At 40.7% G+C, this 23,642-nt stretch overlaps 1 protein-coding gene across 1 annotated transcript; it reads left to right on the plus strand.

Moving 5' to 3' along the window:
* Window positions 1-8,399: 8,399 nt before the first annotated feature.
* On the plus strand, window positions 8,400-21,810 carry CD28 (CD28 molecule). The gene is given in 4 exon segments (XM_072342181.1): window positions 8,400-8,553; window positions 15,566-15,919; window positions 16,148-16,266; window positions 20,471-21,810. Coding segments are annotated over 4 exon segments (768 nt in total). The 3' UTR covers window positions 20,612-21,810.
* The last annotated feature ends 1,832 nt before the right edge of the window (window positions 21,811-23,642 follow it).

Genomic DNA, 23,642 nt, shown 5'->3' on the forward strand with positions numbered 1-23,642 from the left:
AAGAGGTTCCCTTGCTGTGTGCAGTAACAGAGGCTGGCTCTGATGGGAGGAGATGAGTGAGAGCTGGCTTTTCTGGAACTCACAGATACCTGGCTACAGCACCAAAACCCTGCATGGTTTGTTCTTTCCCAGCTGCTTAGCCCATGATTGCTACTCCTTCTGCTTTGAAACCTATCCTAGTGTCTTAAACCAATGCTTTATCTTTTGAGCTGATGACAGCCTTAGGCTGCTCACTCATGCCAGACTTGCGTTTGGTATATGCTCTTTGCACTTCCTGATGCTGTTTACAGCCAGGTTGAAGCAAGAATTGAAGTACTCCTGCGCTGCCTTTTGCTCTTGATACCACTGGAGCCTTCTGCCTGTCCAGAACTGGTATTGGCTCCAGAACCTCTGCTATTAGTTTAAGTAGAACACTTTTTGAAACTAATGAAAGAAAGTAGTATAACTTATCCACAGCAATGAAGAGTCAAGAGCAGACGCTGAAATGTTAAAGTGACATCAGTTCAAACTTCCTATAAAACAGCCAAGTGGAAAGACTGGAAAGGAAGCTTGCCTTTTTCCTCTGACAGAGGTCAACTAAAGAGCTAAACATTCATTTCCATCACTGCAAGGGTTTATTTCAAATAGTTTCCCTGATATAAGCAAAGATATTTAGCTCCTTTATACATTTACCTCCTCCGCACTGTTAATCCTCTCCAGGCATTGATGAAAAGAGGAGTCTATTCCTACTAGCTTCATTATTGCCCTGCAATTTTCCCACACCCAGAGTTGGATTGTTTATGACAATAAGCGATCCGTTAAATTCAGCCCCTTCTTCCTATTTGTGACTTGATCTGACCATAAGCTTGACTTAAATGTTTGTAGAACTAATTGCAAACAGTCACCAAACAGATTATACACATGCATTTCAATTGATGAGTTGTTTGCAGATGAATGTCTTTGAAAATACCCAATTTATTTTTTCCACCCAAGGGTATGTGGCTGGTTGCCCAATTCACGTCATCATTTCTGGCAGCGAAACTCAACTTTCAAAACAGAGGAATAATGATGAAAGCATATCAGTTACTGAACAGATAGCAATGCCCCTATAGGAAGAGCTTCCAGATTAATACTACGCTCTGTTTTAATTTGTTTACAAAATGCTTAGGACTCACAAATATACTGATAAACTAACAGCTTAAATAAACATGACCCCTGGAACCCAGGAGAGACATTTATTCATGAGAACAGTCACAAATCACATCCTTCTAATTCCACCAACTCTACTGCTTACTGATTAGTCTCTTATCTTACAGAGCTGCTTTGTGAAGACCTCCCATGTTTGGACATCATATATAAAACAAAACTCACATGCAACTTACTGTGGAAATTTGACTGAACAGGCAAAATATTATATAGAATACTTTGTTTTCTAAAAACATTTACAAAATTGCATCCAGTTCCTAGAGGAGACTGTAATTCATTATTGCCTTTTGATTCATCACATAGATGTTTGGGAGACCCGTGAGGCTATTTCTTAAGAAAAAGTATACGCAATACTATCTTAAGAGAAAGAAATAGGGCTGATGGAGTCATCAGCAATAATCTGCTGAAGCTGAGAAAAAATTAACACTTTATGTATCTGAAAGCTTTATGTATCTGGGAAAACAACGTGTATCTGAGAAATAAAAGCTCAGAAATATATTCACAACTTTCAGTTTTACCATAGCTGAAAAATTTAATCATGAATCACAGTTTTATCATAAAATCTTCATAGGTTTTGACTACAGAAATGTATTTCAGCTTTTATAAACTGTGAAATCAGCAACACCAGAGTTCTGATATTGCTTTTAATAACCTTCAAACTTAGTGAGATATTAGAAGTTTATTTTATTTTAATATCATCTGAAAAATTATTCAGACAGCTGCAATAAGCACTGAGTAGCAGGACCCCTTCAAGGTCACAACTGTGTCCATTAGAAAAGTTGGGATTATTGTGGTTTTGTCACAAAGGAGCCCACCCATAGATGAGATAGTAACAGTGTGAAGTGGAAGCCTGGATACATGTCCTTCTGAACCTAATAATTGCTCACTGGCTCACATAAATGTTTCCCATTTAGTTCTAGCACAGAGTTTAGTTTTAAGATAATCTCTGATATATGGCCAGATTTAGCACGTCAAAACTACATACTCGATCTGTGGTCTGCTCTCTCTTCCCCATGAGTCCTTTAGCAGTGATTCTGCAGGCCTACCACATTAATGTGCAGTGCAATGTGCCCATCTGTTCATGTAATGAGGGACAAGCTTATGCCTTCGTGTGCCACACCTGAAGTACTAACACTTGTAGCTCCATGGCCTTACATACAGCAGGGGAGATACATCAACATCCAGCACAGGTGGCTCTCTATAGACATATCACTTGCACCAGTAGACAGGTTAGATGTTTCTGAAATAAAGCGTGGAAGTTTGTTCCTGTATGGATGTTATTTTTAAACCATCATTCGATTTTTTTCTCTTCTTTAAACCCCTTTAAACTTTTGAACTTCTAGATCTCTGTAAAATGAGCAAAATGGTTATTTTTAAATCCCTATTCAAAGGAATAGTTAAAAGCAAAGCTGAGATGTTGAACAGAAGCAGGATTTCTTTTCTAAGAGAAATCCATTATAAAATAGAAGTACTTGTCATGATTCACATGTGTACCCAAATGAGTAAGCAAATGCTTTCTCCTGCTTTAAGTTCTTTTCACAGTTAAAAATCAGGAATTTTCATTCCCAGCTTCTCTGTGGAAATATTTAATACTCTTTCTAATTTATTTAGAGTATTTTTGCATGCAGCCCAGAACAAATATTTCCAATGTGCAATGACTCAGTACTTCTTTTGATGCTGCAGAAACACAATGAAAAGCCTGTTTCTCATAATGTTTTGGCAGAAAACAGTTATGTGGGCTGGTGTTGGCAACATCACAGTCTAAGAATAGGGCACTTTTCAGGCAGAAAGTTGTTGAATTTGGACATAAGCTAGGTTTGCCTAGGTGTAGAGAAGTCACTGTCCTCGGGGAAAGGAGTAATTTGGAAATGCCTGCCCTACAAGTTAGAATGTGTTAGTGTCTACCAAAACTATTATTTCCTGTGAGGGCTATTCAGAATGAAGTAATCCCAAAGAATATATTCCACTGTACAAGCGAGGTTGCCAGGCAGACCCTGCAATGCTTCCATAAAGGGGCTCTCACTGTACGGAGTGCTCTATTCCGGTTTCAATTGTTCATAAACATGAGTAATGCTTCCTTCCACACTTGTGTAAATGGGAAGAACTGTAAATGGATGGTGCTTCACCATACATGTAATATGCTGACAGCACTACTGCTGTCTTTATAAAATGTAGCATTTTGGTGAAAGATGTAATACAGCAAACAGGAAGTGAAAGAGTCAAAGCTTTTAGAAATTTATCTTGTTATGGGAGCCTTGAAAGATGATATTCTGAGCAGAGTCTGTGTTGTCCCGATTCTGCTGAACACAGTGGAGTGTTTTCATTTGCTGAAGTTTTACCCATAAATATAGGCTATATAGATTGTTCTCTGCAAGTGAATGTAGTGCAGACAATTCCCTTGAAGTGCTAGCTACAGTATTCCCTTACTACACGTAACATTTGCCAAGTGACTCAAGTGTCTACACAACCAGTTTTGTTCCCTTCTTATTTCACCCCACAGCCCTGGTTTCTTGATTATTCATTCTGCTTTTGGTGCAATAATTTTGGTAATGTAGTTCTCTCAAAATGAAATGCTGGCACAGTTGGCAAGTCAGCCAACTCCATACAGATCATATTAGATAGGTACACCCCTAGGTATGGCTTTCTTACTGTGACAGCCTCTCAGCAAAACCCCAGAAAGTCCAGAAACAAGAACCAGGCAGGGCAGTTAACATAAATGGCCTATCATTTGATAGAACAGAAATGATTTTACTTCTACCCTTAATCTGAAAACCTTTTATCTGTGAACTTTACACACATGTACTCACCTCTGTTCCTTATTTCAGGTGTTTCAACCTAAACATATGACCCCTAATGGAGCAGCAGACACATGTCATCTTACATGCAGGTAATAGACGCAGTTAATCATGTAGCTTTGAGCCATTCCCTTTCTACCCATTAATCCAGCTCCTTTGAGACTTGTTCTAGCAGTCCAAGCCAGTAATAGGTAAAATCAGAAGTTATGATTTTGATACTTGGATGAGATTTTTAACTTCAAAAGAGTTGGGAATGTACATGTGTGAACTCCTACCCCTTTCCTTTTTCCCCCCAGCAAGACTAATGAACAGCTTCCAGCTATTGACATTAAAAAATAATCACCCTGACAAGGAAATGTTTCATTCCCCAAACAGGGAAGGATTCCCTCAAGCTGTATCTCAAAATGATACGTTTGATGGTAGCTCTTTGTCCTAAATTAGTGACACATTTATGGTCTGCTGTCTCTAGGGTAGGAAACAAAAATTTCACATCTCTCTGAAAAAGAAATCTCCCTTCTTTCATGACACGCAATAGTATGGTCTGGCCCTGAAAGGCTTCTATGTATCAGACATTTTAAACCACAGAAAACCAACTTTAAACTCCTCTAATGGAGTGCATCGATTTGTGCTCATGGTATGAAGATCTCTGGAATCATGAAAAAAGTGGAAATGACTCACAACATGGTGAAAATTTGTGAGTGAAAAAGAGAAAAAACAATACAGAATGGAGGTCATCATAAAACTGATTCAGCCTTGGAAGCTAAAGAGCACTGGATTCCTCACTGAGAAACACAGCTCTGGCACTAACCTGAGGTATGTCCTTGGGCATGTCTCTTCACCTTTCTGTGATTCCATTTCCCATCTGTAAAGTGAAAATAACAACAGGTAACTATGAAGAACCCCAGATGATAAATGCTGCATGATTCCTAGGATTGCTTTCTTCCTAAGTTTAGCTTACAGGTCACAGTAGGGAGTGAATAATGTAGATTATACATTGTCTCTGTAGTTAGATGTAATGACTGTTTATTAAGTGCTTTCTGTCAACTCACTTCTGCAAATGTACGGCAGCTAGATAAGTGCACGTTCTCCCTGTAATGAAGATTTAAGGTATCAACCTTCCATCTTCACCAAGCTATTCACAACAATCATTACTTGAAGCAGCATTGGAAGAATAAATATGTTTTAAGACTCACAGTTGTGCAAATGAAAGCATTTATTCTAGTAGCTGGCAACATTCACGCAATCAGAATAAGCCTGCCTAGACTGCTTGCTCAAGATCTGTGTTAACGATTATTCATGGTGGAGAAGAGAGGCAGCTGTTAAACATTGTCTTCTTATAGGAATAGCTCAGTGACAGAGAAGTTTATTGTCTGCAGTAATTAAATGGGAATTTTAGGTACCTACTGTTCTCCTATTAGACTAGAGTCCTCCGGAATAAGAAAACAATAGTATGCTGTTGCAATTACTCTTCTAGCTTGGGATTTCTTGAGTCTGTTTTAAATATAATCAGATAAGATTCTGAGAAACTCACCTACATTTCTCTAAAATTCAAATCATAGCTCCTAGCTGCACTCGGTTTTCTAACAGTAAGAAGAAAAGCTACAATCAAATATCTAGTTTGTTATTTTATCTGCATTTTGTGATGGGTTGCTGTGGTTTAACCTGACGGGTGGCTCAGCACCACAGCATCATTTGCTCATTCTCCTCCTTCCAAGTGGGATGGGGGAGAGAATTGAGAAAACAAACAAACAAACAAACAAACAAACAAATTGTCAGTTGAGACAAAACTATTTACTAAGATAGAGAAAAGGAAAAGGATAATAGTTATGCCTACATATCTATGTGTGAGTGCATATAACAAGTGATGCTCACCACTCCCTGATCAATGCCCAGCTAGCCTCCTGAGCAGTGGGAGAGAGCCTGATGAACTCTCACCTTCTTCAGAGCTACTTCTGCATGTGGTATGCAATATTCCTTCAGCCAGTTTGAGTCAGTTGTCCTAATTCTGTTCCCTCCCAACTTCTTGAGCCCTTCTTTGGAAACTGGCTCTGTATAGCAGCGCCTAGCAGCAACTATAATCATTGGTGTGTAATTAACATTTCTTCTCACAAAACTAAAAACATAGCAGTATACCAAACAACTCCATCCCAGCTGAAACTAAGACATGAATAAAAACCCCAAGTCCATAGTTCAGACTCCCTTTTACAAATATCTTACTCACTTACTTTGGATTGCAATGTCAGCTGTTTTGTGATTAGATGGAAAACTGCTTCCCAATCACAGCTCAATTGCATTTTTAGCTCCTTCAGTACTCTCAGAGTTCTATCTCCACTGAAATTATAATAGTCTGGATTTCCATTGCTGTGACAGCATGCAGATCCTGTCTGCTAAAGCACAGGCAGACTCAAGAGCTCAAAGTTTGATTGAAATATGGGATAAGGATAGGACTGAATGGTGGCTGAACTAATATTGCAGCAGAACACCCTCAGGTAGTGCTTAGAATCTAGAAGGAAATGCTTAGAGTGCTTGTGAGGATAATAAAAAATTACGTACGAGGGTATACTGGGGGGCATTTTTAGTTTCCTTTCCTAGATAAGCTTTGTTGTGGTTTCAACTGAGTGCAAGATTGCTTGCTGAAAGTTTAATATTTTTTTCCCCTCATGATAACTTTAGTAATAGGAAATGATCATGCTTGTGAAGTGACAGAGTCAAGTATCTAAGTGATCGGAAATGAATTGTTTAAATTAGAGCAGGAGTTGCCATTTGGAGAGGGAAAGGAGCCATTCCCTTGGGAACATGATGATTTATGCCTTTTAAAAATCCTAAAAAACCAAGAACTGCCAATAAGACAAGAGCTATTTGACAAAGAAAAAAGGGAGGGAGAAAAGGGAGGGAAGGGAGGGAGGAAAAGGAGGGAGGAAAGGGAGGAAAGGGAAGGAAGGGAGGGAAGGGAGGGAGGGAGGAAGCAAAATGAATTGCTCTAGCTCAGTCTCCTCTTTTTTTACTGCCCAATGCAATACATACTCTGCTAACCTTGTGATGAGGTGGCAGTATACTCCCTCTGCGTATTTTCAATCTGTATCCCAAATACAGAAAGGAACTGACTGCCAGCATGTAGAAGTATGCATAAACACTGTACAGGTTCAGTAAGCTGAGCCAGAAGACAAGAAAATAGCATTTTTCTTCTGCAAAAGGGGCCAGCTCAGCAAAAAGATAATGAATTTTTTAACTGCGTGTGAGGATTCTCACTTGAAGTTAAGCCGGAATGTTTTAATTAATAACTGCAGGTATACTCATACAATTCTAATAAGATTTCAGGATATTTATTCAGAAAACACAAAAGTGGGCTCAGCAAGAGAGGATGTGAGTTGTTTGTTGTTGTTTTTTTTTTTTGTTTTTTTTTTGTTGTTGTTGTTTTTTTTTAGTTTTTTTTTTTTTTTTTTTTCTCTCTCTCTCTAAAGCACAAGGGAATTCCAAAACTTTCAGTGTTGCAGAAAATTTGCACTGATTGCAAACCATAAAAATCTTGTTCAAATTCCTAGACTGCAGATGGGTATACCAGCTACAGCTGCTCTTAGATTATTCAGATGATTTCCAATAAAACACAGCTTAAAAGACCTTAGAGACTAGGAATAGCAGCTTCCAGGGCAAAGAAGAGTAAATATTAATGAGGCCAAGAGATATAGTTGAAACAGGACTCTAGTGAAAGAACTGATTGAGAAGTGTGCCTGCTGCATGCTGCCTTTCTTGAGATGCCAACTGGATTACAGAAACACTCATTTATGACTCAGGATATTTTTCAAAAAGGAAAGGTATGGTAGATCAGCTAATTCTTGCACTGGTTAGTCTGCATTTAGGTGACAAGCTGACACAGAAAACTGAAAATGCATAAACCAAAGTAACTGGTGATACATTGTATCTTGTGATACATTGGCATTCCTGGGGGAATGGTAGGAGCAAAATAGTGAGCCAAGAGAGGAAGAGTTTTGCTGCTAAGGGTGAGTAGAGATAGTGCTCATTGAGTGTAGTTTCCTTAGGGGCCAACTTGGGCAGCAAGAACTCAAAAACTGTTGTTTACACTTTCCATGGTGATGGGAACAGTGTATTCCTATACATGCTCTCAGTAAAGGAGCATTTCACTTCTAGGGAAGTCCATTTTTCCCTCTCATGGGTGCAGCCCTGCAAAGCCCCAAGCCTACCTATATATCTTGCAATACAGAGAGAAGAATCCATGTTTCAGAGGGTGGGCTTCCACTGCCTTGTAGCTGTTACTGAATGCTGCCGAGACACAGAGGCTTCCCAAGGCTGAAGCCATCAAACAACCAAGCTTCCTGTTTGAACACTGCCGTTGTGGTAGTTTCACTTGGCTGTACATCACGTGCCATGCAGGGAGGAGGAGAGAAGCTGTGTGAGCTGGTGATGGTGTGGCTTGCCCTGTAGGGACGCTTGTGGCGCAAAGCCTTGGGGGGCTCAGTAGTGCCTGGAGGGTGGGGACAAGGCCGTGGGCCCATCATCATCACGATGCTGGGGATCCTCGTGGTTCTCTGCCTCATCCCTGCTGCAGACGTAACAGGTAACAGAAAAATTGTGATTGTTTCAATGATTTTTCAACATTTGCATCATAGGAGGGGGGAGACAGTCTTGTATAGATCTGGATTAGTTTTGCAGAAATTATATTGTATTTAAACATCAGAGAAGAGACAAAGCTTGCTACAGAAAATGCTTATGGATCAACTCAGTATAACCAGGAGGTTGATGTTTTTCTTCCACAAGTATCGCTCTTAGACAAGACTCAAGAGGTATCTATTTAATCTGCCATCTCTTCAGATGCATTTGGGATCTGCCTATTTAGAGGGAGTTTATTTCACCTTCCCCTAGCCTACACAGATTGTGCTTTGTGGCTTTCAACATCTGCTGGGGGGATTTGTGAAGAGCGGGTGCCTGTGCCCTCTGGGGCCACCTCCAAGCCTGCTGTGGTCAGTCCTATGTCCTATTGTGGGCCAGCTCGGTGTAACAGGCTGCAGAGCTGAGCCCACCTGAACTCTCAGAGCATCAACAAGTGAAAGGAACATTAGTATAGCTACTTACTGAGTTCAAAGTTGGGAGAATTGCCTAGAATTGCCGACTATCTGATTTTCGCACTGTTTAGTAGTTTATTGATATTTACCAGATATGTTGCTTCTTTATGAAAATATTTTGGACAACACAAATGCCTATTTGTGATTTTGAAGTCCAGAGTCTTAGAAAATCTTTCTGAATCTTCAGCTGTCTGACTGCTGTCTAACACTGATGCAGTGTTAGTGCATTCAGAGCTACCATGTCTTTCCAAGGAGTACATCAAAGTGCAAAGCAAGGCAAGGGGTGATGGGTTTTGCGAGGTCAGTCTTGACAATTTTTCAGATCACCAGCCTGTGAACTGTTGTTATTTGGTCACCTCCAAATATCAATGTCTTGTATTTTAAGAGGAATTTACAGATAGGGACAAAAATCTGTTTTCTGGTACAAATCTTTCACATATAGAGTATATTTAAAGAGTTGCTTTTCCTAATACAAGAGATAAAACTCATTATATTTTTCCTAAATTGCATGTTGCTATTCTGTAGTTCTAGTCCTCCTGAAAGGCACTGTGATTTGCATGAAGCCTTGATCTATATTTCTTTAAGAGATGATAGGCTCTTTCTTCCTTGTCCTTTTTGCATTTTCATAATTCTCTGCTTGCAATATCATAATTACTTCCACAGTAGTCCACTGGGTTGTCTGAGAAGACAATAATTCCAGGAGGGGATAGGTAGCAGGGATAAGTTAATAGTTTTAAAACCATTTCCACGAGGAATGAACATCTTCTGAACTGCGAGAAAATATGGTGTATGTTTATCAGAAACCAGGGTTATGCCATGATTCTCTAGACATCCATACACTTGCTTTGGGTTAAGAACATGAATTTCTCTAGCAGATTTATTGAGACTTGCTTGAAGAGAACCATGAGTTAGCTTACTTTTCAGGGCTGTCACCTATTTCCATGCCTCTTATTTTCATTTTGATCCTGAGATGAATGATCCTTGCTATACAGACAATACTAGGACAAGTCAAAGCCCTACAGAACTTCCTCAGACCACAAAATGTACTTTCTTCGGGTGAAGACAACTGAATCTATCTGGTCGTGCTTTTGTTAGGCTGCACCATTGAGTGGGGCAAGTTGAGTTTGAATCGTGGAACTGTAAAGCTGGGAAGACTTACAAGATTGGATTATTTCTTTTCAGTAGTACTGATGTTTACAAAGCCTGTCCCTCTCCACCCTCATCATCCGCTTTCTATCAGCTAAATAACTACATAGTTACACTCTGACAGAAAGGCTGCTAAATACTTGGCTATCTGTTTATTTGGTGAGATAAAGTAATGTAAGAATGTTCCCATTGCAGAGGACCCCAAATGACCTCATCTTTTCCTGTGCTTGCATGTGCTAACATGCTGGCTGGTGCTAAAATCATCCTCTGGGTGCTAAAGTCAGGCTTAAACCCACTAAGGTTACCAGAACAGAAAATGCAAGGTTAGCTATGATAAGGATGACAACAACAAATTCTGGCTCAAAAATATCACAAACAGACAAGAGAAACCCCTGAGCTCAAACTGAGTTTAATTTCAGCAAGAATATTTTGCTTGGTGCAGCATTTGCATGAATGGAGGAAAGGTTAGTAAAAGCCAGTCTGTCACATTAGAAAGGGTAGATCCCTCTGGCTCTCCATAAAGACATAGCGCTGGGTCACCTAGGACTGAAGTAACTGAGGAAGACTCTTGCACTTGCAAAAGAGTAAAGGCAACTGAACAACAGAAAAGCAACTGAAGAAACAAACAGCTTTGTTTATAACATAGCTGTGTGTCTTTCCACTTGTGGATTAAATAAGCTCCTTCCAGGTTTTCCTCTCCACCCCCTCAGCAGGACTTAAGTAGGCCGTTTCTTTACTGTGCTTAGAGAAATCCCAACTTATCCCAGATTCCTTGCTCTGGCAAATAGCTCCCTGAAGAGAACAGACATGAAAAAGAAAGAGAGTGCAAAATATTTTTAACAGAATATTTTTTTCCTGTAACTGATAATGATTCATGGAACATTCTGGAAAAAAAAAAAAAACCTTCAAAATAGTTAGTTTCCATCTCTGTCATCTTTATTTCACTTTCTTGACCAAAAAAAAAAAAAAACCAAAAAAAAACAAACAACAAAACCTTCAATGAACCTTTGCTTGCATCAAGGGTCTGTGATTGGGGATGTACTGCTTTTCAGATAATATATATGGATTGGACCTCTTTCATCATGTGAAAAAAAACAACAACCTGCTTGTGATTATATGGTGAGCATGACAACATACAGAAAAGCTTAACAGAGATCTTGCACACTGTCACTTATAAAACCTACAACCCTGAGAAAGTCTGCAGCATGTGTGCACTTACTAAAGTGTTCTTACATTTCTAGACATTACAAACTTTTGAAACTGGACAATGATTTTCATAACTGCTATTTGCTGCCTGAGGCCAAGACATATATAGTTATTACTATATAGCATGACTGAGGACAGGTCTGGAAACAGCAGTCATAACCCTATTTAGGGGAAAATGTACACTATTGGAAACACACACTGGATGTTTCAGAGTTTCACTTATTTCATAAACCCAAAGAGACATAAGAAAAACTGTCCTTGTGAAGGCAAATGTAGCTTCAGCTCAAGTTTGTTCAGAATGGTCCAAATCCTACTAAGAATACACTCAAATCCTATTCAGATCAGAAATCAAGTAAGAGTTATTTGGCCTTACTTTGTTTTCCCCACAAAACTAGTACATATTTTGTCATGACCAACTTCCTTCAGTCTGAGAAAACTGCGAGTTTGGAGAAGCAGGATAACACAGGGCCTGACTTGCCTGTGGGCTTGCCTTGCTTCAGCCCTGCCCTGTTCACACTGTGCTAATTAGTTCCTATAAATGGAAAACAAAACACCTTCAATCAATTCAGATTTTACATGGTAGAGCCACTTTGCAAAAGAAGATTTGGTTTAGGTTTGGCTTAAACAAATCTCTTAGGAGCAGCCCTTATTTAACGATCCACAAATAAACATTTTCCCACTGTTTAGCTATCTCAGCACCAACAGTACGAGGCTGGGTCATCAACACTCAGCTGGCATGGTGAGGCAAACGGTCTGGGCCAGAAAGCCAAGACGTTAGGTGAAGGAAACTATTTTTTTGGCAGATGCATATAAAAAGTTTGTTTTCCAATAAGCAAAATATCACAGCAGGGACATAAATAGTCCAGAGCTGTATTTAAATAGGGGAGCTCATGATGTGAAGCTATGTACTATTATACACCAGGAATCCAAACTAGCAAAGGTTCAAGGTAAGTCTCTGAGTTCTGCAGAAGAGTCTAAACAACATCTGAAGGTGGTCTCTCAGTGACACTGTTTTCAGTGTTGTCTTTCCTCTGCCCATAGTGATCTGATTGGGCTATGTGGTAAATGTCCATCTGTTTTTCTGTAAGTACTTGCAGTGACAAACAGGTAATTATTTGTAAGTAGCTACAGTGAAAAAGAAGCAAGTATTTTTTTCTGAGCCGTAGTACTTCTGCAACTATCTCTTCAAGGATGCCTATTTTAGATAAAAACTATGAAACAAAAAAACCCCTTCTGAACGTGTATTCAGCTCCTGCAGTAACCAGGGCTGTAGTGGTGGGCACTGGTGAAGGAAAAATCAGAACAATTCTGTCTCAATTGAGATGCTTTAAATTCTGCTTTTGTAACCAAAGAACAATTCCACTGCACACTTGTACTTCCCCACTTAGGCCAAAGATTGATTTTCTAGAAAAAACAAACAAACAAACAAACAAACAAGAAAAAAGATCAAATAGGAGGTCTAAAGAGGCAGAATGCAAACCTGCAAACCTCACCCTTTACTAGGATGTCTTATAGGCCTATGTGAGAGCTTTTGTTGGAAAATGCTTATTCAATGAAACTGAAATGTTTTGCTGAAATGTCTTCATTTTAATGAAAATCCACCATGGGCAGCACCTTCAGTAGGAACCAGCCTTGTCTGCTGGTACTGCCAGCCTGCTCTGGGATTGCAAGATCTTGGGGTCTTTGTACTGGAAAGAATGGAAATGATCACTCTTCACCCAAACAAAAAGTTTCAGAGTATTTGGGTTCCCTGAAAGCATGAGATTTTTGAGCTGCAATAAGCTCTGATGCAACCCGCAAGCTGTTAGCTACTGAACAGAGAGACATGAGGAGATTGGGCTGCAAACTCCTTCTTTGCTAAAGATTCTCATATCTTCCTGCTCTCATGACAAGAAAGGGCTGGTAAACACAACTTTTGGTGAGAAAATGAACAACTTCAGCAGTTTCATGGGCTGGGCTGGTTCTTGGAGATCCTGTTGGGCATGGTTTGTTTTTACTGTCCACACCCTGCGACTAGTCCTGACCAACTCATACATCTCTGTGTATTCACTCCCTGTTCCAGTCTTGTGCATTTAATGTCTCACAGTGTGCCAGGGTATACCTTAGCAGAGGGCTTCTGGCTCAACTTCCCAAAAGGCCAACAAGTGTCTGATGAGGGAAACCTGGCATGCACTTCTCTTTGGGAATCTTTGGGAAGCTGAGGAATAACACGTCTATAGACTCATTTACCAGCTTACAGATGAGTAGAGCTGCTGGGAATTTTTCATCTTCAGAGTGGTGAGAGAATCAGAGGTGTCTGGGGAATGGCAGTACATTAGTACATTTCTAACTACCACAAACACATTTCAGAAGAATGAGGGAAAGAGTCTAGGAGCTCCAGCTGGAGCCAAGGGTTTCACTCTGAATTTGTTAGAGTCGCACTCAAGTCCATCTTCTGTTTTGATTCAGAGCAAGGATTACACCTGAATTTCCCAATGTCCCTGTGCATGCTGTGACCACCATGTAAGTTCACTGTCTTCACTCACAGCTCTCATAATGAAAGCTATGCAAAAAGAATTAGTTTCAAAATGGAAAACTTGGCTTCACGACACCTGTAGATATGCTTAGTAGTATCTGGTGTGGATGTTTTCTGGATCTATGTAAATAACACATCAATTGTACAAATGCATTTGTTTTATATGCCTTTGGTTTGTATCTGTTTCTGAAAGCAGAACATATGACTAGACCACATGACTTAACTGTCCTCTTTCAAGCTAATGTTCCTGCAGCCCTCTAGAAGCCCAGGCTCCCAACAGCCTTAAGGGAGGCATGCTTAAGTTCTTGACCTGAAACTGAGCATGGAAATAAATTTGTGTACCCTTCACCCCAAAGGAGTGTCCTCCCAAGAGGCCAGGGTGATCCCCCTTCCTGTGCATCTAGGAGCATACTAAATGCAGCCATGTAGTCCTAAATATTAAATATATTGAAGCACTTGTTTCCTGGGCACTGTGAATCTGGCCTTCTTTCCCCTCTGTTTTCCTTACTATCCTCTTAAAGTGTCTTCACATGGATTAAGTAGAATGAATGCAGGTTTTACAGCAGATTTTGGAGAGACCTACCGTTATCATTGTCTCAAGCACAGCAATTCTTTGCAACCCATCAGAGGCTGCTAAGAACTCCTGAAAATTGAACTTCCATGGAGACATATACAATGATATACATACACAAAAGCACTATCCTTGCTTCTGGCAAGTTCTTAGCTTAAGAATCAAAACTCTCTTCCTCTTATTTGCATGTCACCATTTGAAAAGCCTCATTTGTACAGGGTGGATTTTCTGGAAGCGGCTGTCTTTCTGCACAGTCTGTGTAGTGGTTTATTGTTTGGCAGTTAGTAGCACAGAGTTCTGCATGTCAGAAAATACTTTCTGTTTGTGTATCAGTTTGGTCAATCCAAACTGAATTGTATCTTCATACGATGTGCTTTTTTTTTTGCAGGCAATTCAAGTGCTAAGTGCCAGTACTGTGTCAGATTAGTCAGCCTAAGTCTTCTGAGTGATTAAGAATCTGCTACAGCTGCTAGCTAGATAAATGATTTTTTATTTTTTTATTTTTTTTTAATTAAAATTATTCCAGTTCTTGCTTTTAGTGCTTCTTGTCCAAGGGCCAAATACTTGATAAATTTCAACCGGTTCCACCTGCAAACTTTTCAAGTCTGTCCTTGAATTATAAAGCAAAGGTATGAACAATATTCTCTTATCTGATTACATAACTGAGCATTTAATTCATGGCATTCTCACTCTGTAGTTCTCCTTGGCAATTTGCTTGCTAAGGAAGGGGTAGACTAAGGTGGCCTTACACATACATACACACTAACAAACAAACTAGTCTTCTGACCCTTGACTTTAAATCACATGGGACGGTTTCTCTCATAGTATTCTGACTGTGGAAAAACACCCTCAACCTCAGTCTCCCCTGGTAATAATGAAATTACTTACATAGAGAGAGAGGATAGCTGCAGTCAGAGCTTCTGTGAGAAACTGCTTCTGCAGCATGGTGTTATGTACTGCCTAGCAGGGAGCACTAACAGAAGAGACATGGAGACAAGTTGCACAGGAGGCCATGTGGTTCTCAAGTCTCTTAATATATCTTGCAAACAAGTGTCTTCCTCCCTTCCAGAAAACAAGATTCTAGTGGCTCAGCGTCCTTTGCTCATTGTAGCCAACAGAACAGCAACTCTAGTCTGCAACTACACATACAATGGAACAGGGAAAGAATTTCGAGCCTCGCTGCACAAAGGAACAGACAGTGCAGTTGAAGTCTGCTTTATTTCATGGAACATGACCAAAATTAACAGTAATTCAAATAAAGAATTCAACTGCCGGGGGATCCATGATAAGGACAAAGTAATCTTCAAGCTTTGGAATATGAGTGCCAGCCAAACTGACATCTACTTCTGCAAAATCGAGGCCATGTATCCACCTCCATATGTCTATAATGAGAAGAGCAATGGGACTGTCATTCACGTGAGAGGTAAGCTGAGAACCTGTACACCAGTATCTTCTCTGTACACACCCCTAACATTTTGGACTGAGGCAGAAAAAATAGCCGGATTGCCTCTTAAAATGAAATTGCTGCTCCTGGTTTCTTAGAAAGAAAGACTTCTTAATCAGGGGTATGATAAGATTAATACAGACGGTGTGTTGAAATAAAGAGTAAACAAGCTTTGAAGTTCTTAAAGTTTTCTTTGTTCTTTTAAAGAGACACCCATCCAAACACAAGAACCCGAGTCTGCAACTTCTTACTGGGTCATGGTGACAGTGACAGGACTTCTTGGTTTCTACAGTGTGCTTATAACTGCAGTCTTCATAATCTATCGGGTAAGAAAATGTTACCCTTTGCTTTATGTGGTTTTTGTCCCTACGTGCTCTTCATCTGTCATGCCATTCTTCCCATAATTACCACAAATCCACTTATATCCTTTACATTAGGATCACAGTGCTTCTTCAGCCTAGCTACATACGCATACCTGTTCTATGCCCCAAGAAAGCTGAAACACCAGATGCTCTCAAGATAGGCAGCCAGCCTCTTCAATAGAGTCTTAAGGCAATGTCCAGCACCTCAGCAAAACTGGGAAACAATTTCCAGTTCCAGCCAGTTCTCCCTGTCAAGAAAATATCTCTCTACAAGCACTCCTGCCAAACCTCTTTGAGACTATTCTGATGGGAGGAGCTCGCCTACGGTAAAACAGTCTTCAGAGAATCCTCAATTGGCCCCAAACCATCCACACTGGTGTCCTGTGCCCATTAAGCAATTCCTTCTCGTACACAATATTTCTGACAGCTTGATTTCAAGAGAACAGGGGCACCAGTGCCTCAGTAGTATATTTACCCTGAAAAAACAGAGAGGGTCTTGCAGTTCTTTATATATTTGCTTTCTAACCCCTCTGGAGATTTGTTTGGCCCAGGTCACATCCAGTCCAGTCCTGCTGGAGTAGGGAAAGGACAAAGTGTGATGCAGTGGCAGCAGAATGCCACCCTCCAGCACAAGACTTAGGGTCACCATAGAATCATAGAATCACAAGGTTGGAAAGGACCTACAAGATCATCTAGTCCAACCATCTTCTGTTCCACGTTGGAAAGACCTGAAGTATGACCACACAGTGTTCTGCACCTTGCACTCTGTTTCTCCTTGTATATCTGCCATTAAATAGTGTCTTTCAACACATTATGAGGTAGTCTGTATGAAGGGCTTACAAAGGGTGCAGTCTCCCTGGCAGGCTACATGCTGCACATACACAGAAAACCATTCACACTGCTAGCTGAAGCTTGAGCTTTGTTAACTGTTTCACAAAAACACACTTGTTCAATATATACATATTTCTAATGGTAAACAATCAAATCAGACATTGTCATAGGAAAATATAAAGGCAGGTTAAGTGGTTCCTCTTAGTGCCTTTCTATAGAAACTGACAGGGGAGCTGTGAGAGGATTACAGTGAACAGCTGCTGGTGTTACCGTGCTGTGCTACAGTAGCTGTGCCACAGTAGCTGTGCCTGGATGAGAGATATTATAGCTTCCAATCCATCCTTTAAGATCTCAAGCCATTTTCTCTGCTATTTTTGCTTGGTACCCAATGGCTATGCACTGCACTGATAAGATGTTTGCTCCCAGCAAGACTGACAAGGCTGCACTGTGATGCATGCTGCTTGCTGCATCAATTTTACCTGCTGTTACTGCTGCTGGTGCTATTCTCCTGATAACATGTGTGTGGATGTACCTGGAGTGCTGCTGAATGTAAACAAAGCTGCCTAGAAGACACTGTAGATGCTAAAATGAGGTCCTAAAAATGGTACTTGCCAGCCAAGGCAAGTCTGTATCACTTGAGTTTCTGAAAGCAACTAAAGATGTGCTGTTTCTTACAGTTCTGTCTTTCCTGGAGGAAAACTGTTTTCCTCTCCAGAATCAGCTGTATTTCATCTGGAACAATCCAGAACTCATTCATGCTAACAAAATGTACTTCTCTCATGTGAAATTACCTCTTAAATTTTAATGGATGAATAAAAAAATTGATTATGGAGGTAAACACAGACAGAGAAAACTTTTCTGTCTAATGATGAAATGCACCAACTGCACTGCACAGCTTAAGTAGCACATAATTTCCATTCAACCCCTTGCATATATATAACATTTAAATCAAAAAGCTTTAAGTGTCTCATAGAAATTATAGATATTAACTGCCTCCCTCTGCATGTACAGCAGTTAGATTTCTAATGCAAGCCTTCTCCAATTGCACAGCATCACATGCATATTGCACTATATGCAGTATATTGCACATAGTATGTATGTGTATGTAGGAAGTTTCAGTTAAAACATTGTAAGAAAAGGTGTAATCAGCATTAAGGAAAAAGAATGAAAGCACTTCACCTAGTTCCTGTAAGAAGGCCTTCATCTACACAAGAACAATAACCTCATGCACAGTCTGCAGGAACCACAGGTTCACACACTGCTGTAGCCACAAACTTCCTCTATGATTATAGGCAAATGATTTCACCTGCCTTCTGCTACTCTTGTTCCTGGAGGGGATGCTCCCCAAGTCTCACAGGGGCACTGTGAGGCGGGGATTCAACACTGGAAATGAGATTTTTTAAGGATTAGTTAATGAGACAGATGAAAGATTAACAGCAGCTTTGGTTCTTTTGCACCTCAAAGGAATGCCCAGAACAGCATATATATTTTGCATTGCTACTCCAACTGGTAGGCAAGCCATAATACACAGGAGCTGCTCCATAAGTAATACCTCCTATTTTTTTATGTTGGCCCACAACATCAGAGATGTATGTTGATGGTATGGCAGTAGAAGTTGGACCTTCCCACCAATATTCCATTCCACTTTGTTGCTGTGTGACAGATGGCAGCAGAGGGGCAGTCTGGCAAATTGGTGCCTGATATGGAAGTGTGTATAAAGCAAAGGTGTGTCGCTGAACTCCTCCATGGGAAAAAAATGACACCCATTGACATTCACTGATGTTTGCTGAACATTTCTGGATACCAAAGAGTGAATGTGAGCACTGGGAGGTGGTGAGTTTCAGCAGTGGAAACAGTGACATGAAACACAAGCCACATTCCAGACAGCAATAAATATTGTCACACCACAAAATGAAGAGCATCTTGGTCAGCTCATCAACACAGATTTGGTGGATTACAATCAAGGAACAGTGTATGGAATTGAATATCAGCTTCAATGTGTTGGAAAGAACAGTGTCTATGCTGGAATGCCGCAAAGTTTGCACCAGGTGGATCCCACAAATGCTCACACAGGAATAGAAATAACACTGTGTGCAAGTTTGTCAGGATCTATCGAAGCAGTATGAGGCTGAAGTGGCAGCTTCCTGGATCGCTTCACTACCGGTGATGAAACATGATGACACTGCTATGAGCTGAAGTCAAAATAGTAGTACACTGAGTGGAGATGAGAATTTTCCATAGAATAAAACACTGAAGATACAGCTCTCTGCAGGTGAAGTGTGTGCACTGTCTTTTGGGGTAGGAAAGAGGTGATCCTCTGGAATTCCTGGAACCCAGACCAACCATCAACTTTGACCACTACATCACAACACTGACTATGCTGTAGACTGGAGCTTCCAGAGTCAGGAGAACAGAGAAGAAGTCAACAACACAATAACACCAGATCCCTTGCCAGTTTGAAGACTGTAGAGCACGTTTCCCATTTTAGCTGGACTGTCCTACCACACCTACTTGTATATTCCAGTTTTGATGCCTTCTGACTTCCATTTGTTCACACCAATAAAAGATGAACTACATGGGCAACATTTTCCTGACAACAGCACCGTTGCAGTAGCTGTGAAACAATGTGTCACCTCCACTAGTACTAGCAGTGGTGACTGTGTTGAAAAACAGTGTTTTGCAGATGAGAATTTGTGCTATCAAATAGTGTTGTTGCGCTATTTGTATATATATGGAAATAAACAGAAGGCATTACCTTCATAGTGACCTACATATGTAGTCCAGGCTGATTTTTCCTGCTCTTGTTCTCTTCCAGCTAAGCCGGTTTCTTTTCCTTCCTAATAAATTAGGGAAATCTTCACTGCTCAAGGCTGTAGTGCTTCTGCTGAGTCATTCCCTAGCTGAGAACTTGTGGTGAGAGAGATCAGCTTGTATCCTTGATCTGCAGCACTTCTTGTCCTGGAAAACTGACACTACATCTCTCAGCAGATTAGCTGGAGACTTACATTCAGTTTGGGCTTATTCTGTGGACTATTTTATGAGGACATGTGTTCTTTCATAAATGTTTTCAAAACTGGAGGCTTTCTTATAAATATGTCTGCTTCCCTGAACCAACCCAGGACCAGGACTGCCAGCAGCTGATGTGTCTGAAGGCTGGGCAAGATGATTTTTTAACTCAAAGAAGCAAAAATCAAATTCATTATTAACATTTCGCACATCTTGTTAACACTCGAAAGTTCTCTTCCCTTCTTTTTTCCCCCTTTTAGGATGTTCACCACAGGTAGGACAGACTAATTGCAGAAACAGTTTCATGTGTCTCTCACCCCTTCTCCCACAGCAAAAATCCAAGAGGAACAGGTACCGTCAGAGTGACTACATGAACATGACCCCCCGGCATCCACCTCACCAAAAGAACAAGGGCTACCCATCCTATGCACCAACACGAGAATACACTGCGTATCGCTCCTGGCAGCCATGATACCCCCCAGCCAAACACCACTATCCTCATATGCTTCCAGGCAGTCACCTGCTCCTGGAATGGAAGGACAGCCTGTCATTTCCTCATTGTGTTTGTTACTATTGACCATGGATATCTACACCACAGCAAGTACTGGCTAAACTTCAATATTATTCAAGGATAAAAGATAAACATAAAAAGGGGGAAAAAAGACAAGAAAGGATTGTTTTCCATGGTGGCTGAAAATGTGGTGTATCTTGTGTTGAGGGTAAGTGTGTAAGAGAGAAGGATGGCACTGGACCTCAGAGATGGTCTCCTCCTAATGTGTGGGTATTTTTGAGCTGCTGGGGGAACCTGAACCAGAACCAGAACTTTTGACCTTTCCCAACAACCACTGCCTTAGTCTTAGCCTGTAATTTCTTTTCCTGTATGTCTAATCCTCAGAAACCATTGTTGCTGTAAAATATGAAAAAAAAAATGAAAAAAGAACAAAATGCTTCCCTCTGAGCCCAGAGCAGTTTGAAGTCTGAGACAAATGCTTGAAAGTGTTGAAAAAGTCAGCCAAAACGTAGTCAAGCAATTAGGTTATAGCACAAGTGGGCTGTCAGGGCAAATCAAGATTGAAAGAAAGCTACTTAAGCATTCAGCATGTAAGTCCTTAGATTGTTCACTTTAGGTTTGTAAAGAGCATTTGAAGTCATAACTGAGCTACTCTAAAGAGTGAGAAACCAATCTACCTGAAGGAAAAAACAAGACAAGTAGGACTGTGAGAAAGATTTGCTGTGATCATGAAAAGCCCCAGTTCCTATGTTTGCCTACAGCAAGACAACATGAAGTCATATGGTGAGCATTAGAAGACACCAGTGTCAAATTTGGAGCATAGCTTTACCTCATTTGTGAATTTTTGTTTCTACCAATAAGGTACTTTGCTGAGTCCTCCTGAATGTTCATCCACTTCTTCTGGCATCTATGTTGTACCAGAGCTCCTTTGAGAATCAGGGTCCAGTTATGAACAACTGAAGACCACTTTAACTTTTTTTCCCATAAGCAAGTAATGTTTTGGGTGTGAGAGTGTCCTCAGGTCCTACCACTGTGACCAGCGTCCGCATCTGCTCAGCTGCCTTCAGGGACTGCTCTAGGCACTCTGAACATTGTGCTGACCGAAGGTTATTTTTTATCTAAACATGTTCTTCAGGGATGCTTTTTGCTGGAGTAGGGTAAAGTCTTCAACAAAAGCCTGTTTTATTCCATTAATTAAGCATGGTTACATTAACAAGGCATCCTAAATTGTAATTGCAGTTGTTTTAGCATAAGATCCCTTTTCACACAGAGAAGACAAGATGTATTTTATAGGGATTACTGAATAAATAATTAAATGAAAAATAAATTCATGCTTCCACTTTGAAATAAAATTGGGATTGTTCAACATTTACATTCCTCCAAATTGAGATGAGAAGATTCTTTCTCTCTTTGAGGGGAGATGACAGGAACAGAGATGTGGAAGAGTGGCAACAACCTGCTTTGATGTCTTAACCCAAGTAAAGCTTAAGACATTTCCAAGTTGGAAGCTTTATTTGAGTTTGCTGACCAGGTCCTGGGCCATTCATGCAAAGTCACATTACCACCACAAACTGTGATTGTAGCAGGTGCTGCGGTGTAACTATGCCAATGAGGCCCTGGGTGACACCACAGGCTGCATGGCTGGCCTTGGCATCACCCAAGGCCTTCCCAGAAGAGCTGTGCTTGGCCAGCCGTGCAGCCCATGGTGGCAGTGGCAAGAGAGGCCTAGATGCCCACCACCTGCTGAGTGTTTGGTACAGGACCACAGTTTATGACCCAGCAGGCTGAGACTGCCCCTCCCTGTGCCTTTGCACTGCAGCTGTGTCAGTGAAGAGCATGCACAGGGGTGGAGAGGAAGCAGGCAAGCAGGATCCACACAAGTCCCTGCATGCTACTGGATTGTCCCTCCTTGATAGCCCTGGCAGCTGGATGGCAGCACCTCGCCACCTCCCTTCATGGTCTTTGCAGAGAGCTGCAGGCGGGCACAGCCCTCTGCCAGGGCACAGCTTTATCTTGCCTGGCTTAGCACTATCCACAGTACCCCTGCTGTGTAATGCGACATTAACAAGTGCTCAGATTGTGATGCAGTGTGAAAAATCACATCTTCTGGTGCAAATGTAAGGTGGGATTGCAGATGTACACTGAAAACATAAATGTGTGTCAATAATCTTTGTTTAATCTGGGTATGTATATTTTTACATGCAGATGTGTCTGTTTCAGATCTACATTCCTTAGAGTTTTATTATATATTTTACAGTCTCCCTTTAAAATTATTAAGTGGATATGGTAAATTAAATCTTGAATAAATGCAGTGTGCCTGAGGCTTATCAGTGGAAATTATTACTTTCTAAAGCAAATGCGGTATAATTTGTTTTCCTACCCCTAACACTTTTGTAATCTCCATATCTAAAGTGTATCAATAGCTCCCAAGGCATGATACTGAAAGTAAGACCTGGGATATGCAGGACAAATATCATTTCTATTGATTAACCAAAAAGAAAGGGAGACACAGGGAAGCATCCTAAATGAATACTGAAAAAAAATGAGGTGAATCAGGACAGGAAAAGCTTAAGCCCTTTGTCAAAGTGAACACTATCACTATTTTAAAGCACTGTAGTGATTTGATTGCAGCTTGTTGGAGATGACATACCAGTAAATACCTTTTATCCACCACTGTGAGGGACTGAGAAACGGTTTGCAGAGAAGCACGCCAGTTAAGCCTTAAGTCTGACTCTGCATACGTGGATTAGCATATATGACAAACAGAGCAATCCTAATTTATTCCATCTGGTCTCATGCACTGAATAACGTGCCAGAACAGTCCTGGCTCTCCCTGACCCTGTCTTTGGGGTCTATATGCTGTTTACAGGATGATGTAAAGAGAATCCTCCCTCTGCTGCTGCTCTGAACTTGAAAACTGGCCTTCATGAAAGGGAGTGAGAGTTCTGTAGGGTTTTCTGCCTTGCAGACAGAGCTTAATACAAATGCAAAT

Source organism: Excalfactoria chinensis, chromosome 7, assembly GCF_039878825.1.
Source record: "Excalfactoria chinensis isolate bCotChi1 chromosome 7, bCotChi1.hap2, whole genome shotgun sequence".
NCBI classification, from domain to species: Eukaryota; Metazoa; Chordata; class Aves; order Galliformes; family Phasianidae; genus Excalfactoria; species Excalfactoria chinensis.